Here is a 9,444-nt window from a genome sequence, read left to right as displayed (position 1 = left end):
GATGGCTACTTTGTATGCTACACCATTCCGCTCATCGCGTGCACAACATTTCCAACTTTTCAAGTATCCAAGTACCTCGACGAGAACATCAATAAGGACCAAAAGGTATCTGTACCTTGTCTGCGGATACTAACCGCAGTCGCAGCATTTTCTTGCGCCAGCTCCTGCGCCTGGCAAGTCATCATCCATCCCATCACGCTGCACCAAGCTGCATCTGCAGGGCTCTGCTTCTCCGTCCACTGCGAGCGGAGAGGAAGTTTCCGCCGCTCGATTCCTCACTCCACTCGTCAATTTGCTTTTCCTGGTCAAGACGCATCCTCATGGAGACATGCGATCTCATCTTGTGCGGCGGTGAATCCGGTCCATCCCGTCAAGTCAGTTGTCACTGTGAATAGGCAAAAAGACCACCGCAGTCTTGTCTGGCCAAGCCGGCAAGGCATTTCGTCACGTTCGTCACGAGTCATAACCTTTTTGGCCAGCGTTTGAGCCGACCCGATCGGCAGCGCAAATCGATGACTCGCCCCTACCAAGATCTTGGACATCGATTGCCTTTCAGCAAAAAAGGGACAGCCGGAATGCTCCGAATAAGGCCGCCCACGAGGTCCAGAGATGGATAAAGAGACCAGGACTAGAAATGGCAATGCAGCATACGGATATCATGCTTTCTGCCCGTCTCAAACCAATTCGCATCGGGACTTTGGTCAACGGGGGTCATGGCCAGCATTGGCAACATGTCCATTGACTGTTTCGAGCGATTGCCAGGATGTCCGATTGCTTCCATATGAATGGCTCCATCGGCTCACCTACGTTATCCACTAGACGGGCTGACTTTGTCGGCTCGGGATCTTTCTCTGGAGAGACGCGTGCGCGTGCGGGATATGACATGCTGGCCCACAATTACATACATACACCAAGAAGCCTCGCCCTCTTCAACTATTATGAAGCATCGGCTAGCATCGTCTGATGATGTTGCCCGTTATTCTCAGCCTCAGACTGCTTCATCATGGGGTTTGGCTGGTGTATGTATCCGTAGGTGTGTGTGTGTGTGTGTGTGTGTGTGTGTGTGTGTGTGTGTGTGTGTGTGTGTGTGTGTCCATGACACTCCAAGGCTATCCATCCGACCTCTTGCGATGCCATCTGCCGGCTGATGTTGTTGTTGATGCCAGCGACCAAGACAGAACAGAACAGGGCAGGGGGGAGCTTCTTCGGATCTTTTAAGGCATGGTCACAACACTTGAACACGCACACGCACATACCGGTACTTATACAACGGCCCGGATACTACAACAGTCTAGTAGAGGCCAGGCCGGACTCTTGTTTTACAGCAGCTACACCTCTGATTCTCTGAATGACCATTGGCAGCATCAACTCAAGACACTTTACTACTCCGTAGCTAGCACCTACCGTCTTCGCGGAAAAGCCGCGACGTCGTCGTCTCAGTGCTCGGCCGTCAATGGACCCTTGCGCGTCGCCTCGGCCGGGATCTAGGTCTGGGTCTCATTCTCCAGTCGCCCTGCATAACTCCAGACCTGGTCGTTCCACCAAATGCAACCAACGCCCGAGTTTTGGGTTTCGAAGCTCTGGCAGCTCGAGCCTTTCCCCTTTGAGGTCCAGCGCCGGCCAGAGGATGACGAGGCCACCCCCGATCGCTGCCTTTGGTTTCTCTAGGGCGGCCCTCGCATTCGACGTGTTTGGCCCGTCAAGCCAATATACTCATCACCAGCGGCCGACGTACTACAATGTGGCGTTGAAATAATACTACGAATAGTACCGTGATTGAACTGACGCGGCACCTTACCACCAGGTCCATGACCTAGGTCTCCAGGTTGGCCTTCTTTTTTCGTCCCGCTTGAGAACCGCAGCTGGTACGGAGTACGGAGTACACCGTACCTCTCTGCATAGCGCCGCCCCCAACAACATCCACGGCCACAGCTTCCCATCCACGTCTGCGTGCTCAATGCGCCTCACAGACGCTCCAGCAACTGGGCTTTTACGGATACAACCAGGCTTATTTCGACGGACAAGTACCTACCCTACCCTACCTTACCTTACCTTACCTACCTTACGAGTACGTACCTTGTCTTTTTTAGAGGAGTCGTCCCGCCCACAGCCTGAGTGAGCAGCAGCTTCCATGTCCCACGGTCCATAATCCACCGTCCACCAGGCTATTCTTTCCCCTTGCCCCAAGGGCCAACCCAACCTTGTCTCCATTACCTCACACGAAGGTACCTCTACCGCTATTCATACGCCTACCTCTACCTTGCATGACCTTGCTTTTACTTTACTTTGACTTGGGCCTTGGCTTGGCTACGATTAACTACCACTACTTACTTGTGCTTGTTCTACTACTACTACGGCTTCTCCCCGAGCTCAACTCGAGTCTCAACTTACCTCAAGTCAGATCAAGACTCTCGGCAACAAGACAAGTCTGGTTTAAGCTAAAGTCCTCAACGTTCCCAAGAAAAGACGGCACAAGTTCTTGTCCCGCAGTTTTGTGGTCTTGGCTGCAGCCGCACGCTTTTCGCTCTAACTCAAGTTATTATTTGGCTTGCACCCGCACACCAGCACCAGCACCAGCACCACCAGCACACTCAAAGCACCAGACAGCACCACAACGCACCGCACCGCACCAAAGCTCTCAACCTAAGCAAGCTTCTGCACCTGGTCCGCCGCCCTTGGCTCATATTTCCTTTTTATCTCCCTCTCCCGACAACCTCCCACATCGGATCTATCCTTCCTGAGGCCAGGTTTGCAAAACTTTTTTGCCTTCACAACATTCTTTTTTCCCCCTACCTTCCGTCCAGCTTGCCGACACAGCCGTCGCGCGCTGCCGTTAGCAGCCAACCATCTTTCTTCCGACCGCTTACGGTTTACCACCGCTCCGTCCGGCGCCGTTGGCCTTTTCACGGCCGATTGCCGGACCCGCCCCGACCTTCACTAACACAACATCATGATGGACGGTGGTCACCACAACATGATGCCAACCCGGGGCGTTGGTACCGATGACCAGCGGGCTTCTGCTCCCAACAGTAACACCAACCCTCTCGCCTCCGGTCCTTCTCCGAATGCCACAATAGTTGTTTCGGCGGCACCTTCATACAACCCCAATGGTCCCTCACAATCCGTCTCTCCTTCACCTGTGCCAACAGCTCAATCTCCCTATCCTACATCAACCCCAGGCGGCACCCAGAGCCACGCCGCTACCGCCAGTCTGTACCAGTGTGCTCACTGCCAACGGCGGTATTCTCGACCTGAGCACCTTGCTCGTCACATTCAGACGCATACTCTTGGAAAGCGATTCGCGTGTCAGATATGCGGCAAAGCCTTTGCGCGCCAAGATCTTCTCAAGCGGCATGTCACCAATCACGAGAACGACAATGACCCCAACAAAAAGAGACGTCGCACCGATACCTCACCCGGTGCCGGCCGTGTCTCTCACGCCTGCAGACCTTGTGCCACGGCTCGCGTCAAGTGCGAGGAGCAGAAGCCATGCACCCGTTGTCGGAATCGCAACCTCAACTGCGAGTACTCGTCCACCGAAGCCGGCTCAGCTGCGGCCATGCATCTGCTTCACCTCTCAGGAAACCCGCACCAGACAACATCAACGCCCGGATCTCTTGCCACATCTCCCTCACAATCTGCCTATGACAGCAGCCCCTCAACAGCATACCAACAGAACCCTCAACATGCAATGTTGCCGCCCAGAGACGACAGTGGCCAGCTGGGGCCTGCTCATACCATCAAGTCGGAATCAGGCCGCATACCAACGACAGAAAATGCCATGCAACAAGTCAACGCCTCCGGCATGCCTGTCAACTACGAAATCGGCAACCAGCAAGGTGTCGACATGACCTTGCCTTTCTCAGACTTCCTCCAAAATGTCATCTACACGGGAGAGATGGAAGCATCACGCATGGCGGAAGCACAGGGTCTAGCCGTCCTGGACTTTTGCGACAACTCGAACCTCGAACTGAACGAAGTGGATTTTGGCCTCCTGGATCATTGGAACATGGACGGCATGGGGAATACTGGATCCAACCAAAGCTTCACGCCTCGGACCGACGACTCTATCGATTTGGTTCAAATGCGCCAAACGCTTGTCAAGGTCTGGACAGAATCGCCGTGGCAATGGGCGCCCAACAAGCTCGACTCAGGCTACTTGGAGCACCCAAACTTCTCTGTACCATCTGACGACACCAGCAGCGCCGCTTTTACCGAAAGCAGGAAGAAGCACGCGAGGATCGTCAGGGACAAGCTGGACCAGTCAGGGCGAGATCAGATCCTGGCAATCGTGTTGTCAACCTGCAAGAACGACAACATCATGAGCCGTGTCGCATCCTCTTTTCCGTCCCTTGAGGTGATGGACAGCCTTATCCACATCTTCCTCGCGCAACATTTCTGCCAGACGTCACAATGGATTCACCACGGCTCGTTCTCCATGAACGCTCAGTGGCCAGAATGGCTAGCTGTGGCAGCTTCAGCTGGGGCTACCCTAACTCCGGTGCAAACCTTGCGCAAGTTTGGGTTTGCTCTTCAGGAAGCGGTCCGAGTTACCATCCCGGCAAGGTTCGAGGATGCCAACACTACCATCAAAAATCTTGGCCTTGTGCAGACTCTGATCCTGGGCCAAGACATTGGTCTGTGGAGCGGTAACCGACGCAAGATGGAGATCGCCGAATGTCATCTCATGATTCCTATTACGGTAAGTAGCTATTTTCAGCTGTCCGTCTCCCACAGCCTGGTTGCTAATGCTTTGCATAGATGATGAGATATCGCGGCAAATTCCAGCGAGCATCGTATCCCATGGTCGAGGTCAATATGTCGGACGAAGGCGAAGTTTTGGAGAAAAAATGGAGGGCATGGTGCGAGCGTGAGTCGTGGAAGAGGTAAGCTTATAGACCCAAAGGTCCGGGATATCCTTGTGCTAACGGCATTTAGACTACTTTTCCACTGCTTCGTGCGAGACGCTCAGACCTCCATGACAACACTCACCAATCCCTCCATGTCGTACTCGGAACTCACCCTGCCCCTCCCTGAAGCAAAGGAGCTCTGGTTTGCAAAGACAGCGGCCGAATGGAAGATGCACTGTCTCGAACGAACAAACGGACAGAGCAAACGACCACCTTCGATCGGTGATCTCTTCCGAGACATCAGCCTCTTGGCAACGAACCGCCAGCGACTGGATCTGCAATTTGCAATCTCGATATACCTGCATGGTTACTGGGCGCTCATTCTCGAGTATCTCCAGCTGTGTTCCGTCTTGCGCACCCGGACTTGGCTGAACACCTCTGGAGGGAAGTCTGAGGAGGTACTACGTTCCAGACATGCGGAGCTTTGCAAAGACCTGCAGGGCTTCTTGCTGGTCACTTCCGACTGGCACGAGATGCTCTCAACGCAGGAGAGTCTGGTGCTTCATCTACTCATGATGAACCTGCACCTCTCCCTTAACGATTTACAGCTCTTTTCTGGAAAGGAAGGCGAGGACCAGGCGCGCCGGGTATTCGGTGATCTGCGCGAGTGGTCGCAGAGCGCCGAGGCGCGCCAGTCTCTCTGGCATGCGGGCCAGATCCTGCGTCAGGCCAAGATGTTCCCCCAGGGCCATCTCAAAGACTTTTACGCCATTGCCGTCCACCATGCGGCTCTGGCGTGCTGGACCTACGGGGTGGTCGCCAAGACGAGCGGCACAGGGAAGACGCCGGTGCAGGGGTTCGACCAGGAAAAGGTGTTTTTGGACGGCACCGAGTCGAACCTGGTGCACCGATTCATTGGCTTCAACCAAGGGCGGCCGGTGATCCTGGGACCCATGAGCAGGGCCGGCGCCACCGAGGCGTCGCTCGACGATCCCAAGGCGTGTATGGAAGTGGCCCAGGAAGTGCTCCGAGCCAACTTCCGCGAGTCGGCGGATCTTCACCCGCCCATTGTCGAGAATTTGTGCCTGCTGATCAAGCAGCTAGGCCATGCTGCTTGGGCAGTCGGCATGTCATGATGATTTGTTGTTGTTATTTATCACGAGTCATATTTTGATATTTTCTTTGTTTTTATACTTCACGACGGGCGTCTAGAGGTAAACGGCGGTTGGTTGTATACCCATGTATCAAAAAAAGTTACCCATCTGCGGCTTCTTTCCAAAGAAGGTGTCTTGCGCTTAAAGCCAAGGTTCTTAGAATCGCATCAATCTATATTGCCTACAATACCAAAATATGTCTAGCCTTGCGCTAGCTGAATTACCTATTATCGTCCCTTCTCATTTATGGTGTATTCGGTTGCTATCCGGACCAGAACCTGAGCAATTAAGCTCACCACTAAGAGCACAACTTTGGACGACTAACGCAGGCCCCCTTAGAACAGACGGACGCCACGTCCCCTTCCGACATGGAGGCCTTGAAACTCCCAACGGACTAGCCCCACCATGTTGAAGAGTAGCATGGTTCAATGCTGCATTCGCAGTCTGCAGAAAGATGAATGTCATGTTCAGTATTCGAGGCCAGGAGTTCAGCCACAGCCACGAACTTGAAGCCATGAAAATGCTTTCAAGCATCAACGACTCGGACAGCTCCGTTTGGGGGGGCCAAGTCATGGTACTACGGCATCGGCGGCAGAGATATAACTCCGTAGGGGGGAGCAGCGAGCATGGGGGCGCGTCCATTTATCGGAAATACCGACCCAGAGATTGGCGTTAAGCAAAAATGCAAATGCCTTGCACTGCCCCCCTTTCCCGCCCTATAGGGCTCTTCTTAAAGAGATGTATTATCATGCCTCGCGGGGCATCCATACGGAGTACAGAAGACTCCAGAGTTGGTTGTGTAAAGCAGGTTCTAGTCTGTACTCGCAGGGTAGGGTAGACCGGCTTGCCTGCCGGCACGGGAGCTCTTCCGTAGTGCGGATTTGAATATAAAGCACGCAGGGGAAACCTTTTGCTTTGGTCCTTTTACGGATACATGAGAAACCGACCTTATCCGTGCTTTTTTGTTCCAATTTTTTTATTTTTTTTTGCGCCGTACGGACTAAGGTATGTATACCTAGATCCCGGTCCCGGTTCTGCCCATATGCCGCGAGTCATAAGATACCGGGATATGGATTCTTGATTCCCTAATCTGTGAAAGACTGTGATATATGCCAACTTTTAAGGTAGGTATAATCAACTAGGCAAGTTTTCCCGCGGGACAAAGTGGATAAGAAGTAGGTATACCGCAGTAGATGAGTGTGACGCGGGAAGATGGTGGGTTCGGGGATATCCTAACCTCCATCGGCTCAGAATTGAAAAAAAAAAAAAAATCGGAGAAAAGATTGAAAAGCGCGGAATTATAGCGAAGATGCGCGGCTGACGTGCGCGCTTGCTTGAGTCGGTAAATACTACTGGTCAGTAGTCATATTTTTGTGTCGCAATTGAGTTTCTCCCGGCAAAAGTTGACGTTTGGTGACGTTGTATTTTGTACTTTGCCTTACGCTCTGTCTTTTCTCTTTTTACCCGTGCTTGGCAGGCATTTCCATGAGAGAATGCGAAACCGAACCGGGGAGAATGCATTCATTGGCTATTGTCATGATTCACATCCCTCCTCCCGTGATTAGACTTCGGTATTCGTAGAAGAAGGGAATTTCTTACCGAATGCCGTTTCTCTCTCTCCCTGTCTCTGCCCAGGCCTCCAGGGAGTCGGGGGGAGGGAAGGGAAGAGGAACCATGGTTGAGGCTTGCCTGTTATGAACCGTGAGATCATAGCAAAAAGCAAACAGGTGAACCATACCCGTTTTTGAGTCTTGCCTGGTTCGATACCCGACCCGAACGTCATGGGGGGGGGGGGTGATCATACGGAGTACCCCGTAGGCAGACCAAAGATGCATGAGGTACGGATACTGCGCGCGCACGCACGCACATTTGAATATCCGCACGTACCTGGGGCGAAAAAATCTCAAAGCTCAGAGCTTCGTAGCTCACACTTTCATGATTCATCCCCAACCCCCCCTGGCCGAACGACTGGGTCGAGCATAGACGGATAGGGGGTTTTCTTACTTCGTATCGAGTTCGAGAATGGGTTTGCAATTGCGGGATACCAGAATTGTCTGATGCTGAGAATGGGGCTTGTGCGTGAAGAATTTGCTGTTTTAATATTGCAAGTGAGGCCGTGTGTTCGGTTCATTTCTTGAGACGAGGCTGTTTCCAAAAAGGAAGATTAGTAGAGAGGAGAGAGCGTGGGTGGGTGTTGGCAAGTAAATGCAAAGTGATATCGGCTGAATATTCCGCACCTTTGGTCACCACGCATGCAAATACATACTTCAGATGAATGCTACTGTAAGTGTACCCAAATCGATGGGTGGTTTTGGGTTTCTCCTTGGCAAATCTTTATTTTTGGAGGTGGTTGCATTTGCCAAGGGGGATGAACGGTACAGCTGTTTTGGAGCATTTACGTCGAGTAAAGTGTGTCGTAGAGATCAGAATATCTTATATATAACCCCCCTGTTGATGGGAAGGCTTAGACTGCTTGGCTTGTGACTTGATGATACTCTACGTGACACGACCCGGTCTTCGGCTTCGGTTTGCACAGTTGGCCTTGCTGCACAACATCAGAAGTGCGGCTTGCTTTGCTGAGTCGACATTGACGAGCTGAGTGACAAAACCTGTGGCACTTGGGAAGTTGGCGCGTTTTTACGGAAATGATAAGATTCACTTATTTGATAATAGAAATGTACCTCGTGCAATTGCTGTCGATAATTTAGTCTTCTGCTAGTCAAAAGAGGAAAAAAGAAAATATCAGTTTGTATGATGAGAAAACCCGATAGTGCTGCAAAGCTTGATATTCGTTGAAGTTCCGAGAGGTAAGATGGACGAGCTTTAAGAAGCTTCAAAATTTCATAGATCGTGCTATACTCATCATGAGTTGTGTGCAGACTATATTACCCATCGTATCGTCGGAATATCTAGTGGGTTTTACACATCCCGAGCCGAGCCGCCTACAATGCTGCCGAAAATGATATTTCACAGTCCTGCACTGCACAACAGGCACAGAGTCTTTATTAGAAAGATCATGCCGAGCCCAGTACATCAGAAGCGCGAAGCTCACAAATTCAAACATGAAGTTGGGAGTTGGGCGGCTTGCTCGCTGTTCTACTACGTACGCGGCGAATTCGGGGCGGGATCTCTCTATGCATCTAGGTACGGAGTACCGAACAGATCCCGTGCCGACCGTTACCTGCCAGCCGGGAGCGTCGTCTCCACTTTTGACAGGACCACGTGGGGCCAGCGATAGGGATCCGGCCGCTGCGGAGCACTCCTCGTGGGGCCATACTTCAGAGTGCCAGGGGACCCTCCCCGGGCCGATCTAGGTAGTTTGTTGATTCGCGAAGGAAAGAAAAAAAATGACGCCGATCTTTCCACCAAATGCGCGACTCCCGCCGTACAGCACCGGGGCACCGAACACCGACGACAAGTCCTCGGCTCAGCCTCACCAA

General features: G+C 52.4%; 1 protein-coding gene across 1 annotated transcript; it reads left to right on the top strand.

Annotated features, from left to right (window-relative positions):
- Positions 1-2,950: 2,950 nt before the first annotated feature.
- On the top strand, positions 2,951-5,986 carry N0V96_002459 (uncharacterized protein; the record flags this gene model as incomplete). Its single annotated transcript, XM_053187498.1, has 3 exons — positions 2,951-4,702; positions 4,762-4,886; positions 4,939-5,986. 3 exons carry the CDS (start codon positions 2,951-2,953, stop codon positions 5,984-5,986), a joined length of 2,925 nt encoding a protein of 974 aa, XP_053055002.1.
- Positions 5,987-9,444: the final 3,458 nt, after the last annotated feature.

The sequence above is a fragment of the Colletotrichum fioriniae genome (genome assembly GCF_027942845.1).
Source record: "Colletotrichum fioriniae strain IMI 355084 chromosome Unknown scaffold_2, whole genome shotgun sequence".
NCBI classification, from domain to species: domain Eukaryota; kingdom Fungi; phylum Ascomycota; class Sordariomycetes; order Glomerellales; family Glomerellaceae; genus Colletotrichum; species Colletotrichum fioriniae.
The sequence above is the reverse complement of the archived record's forward strand: the minus strand, read 5'-3'. Positions and strand labels throughout refer to the sequence as shown.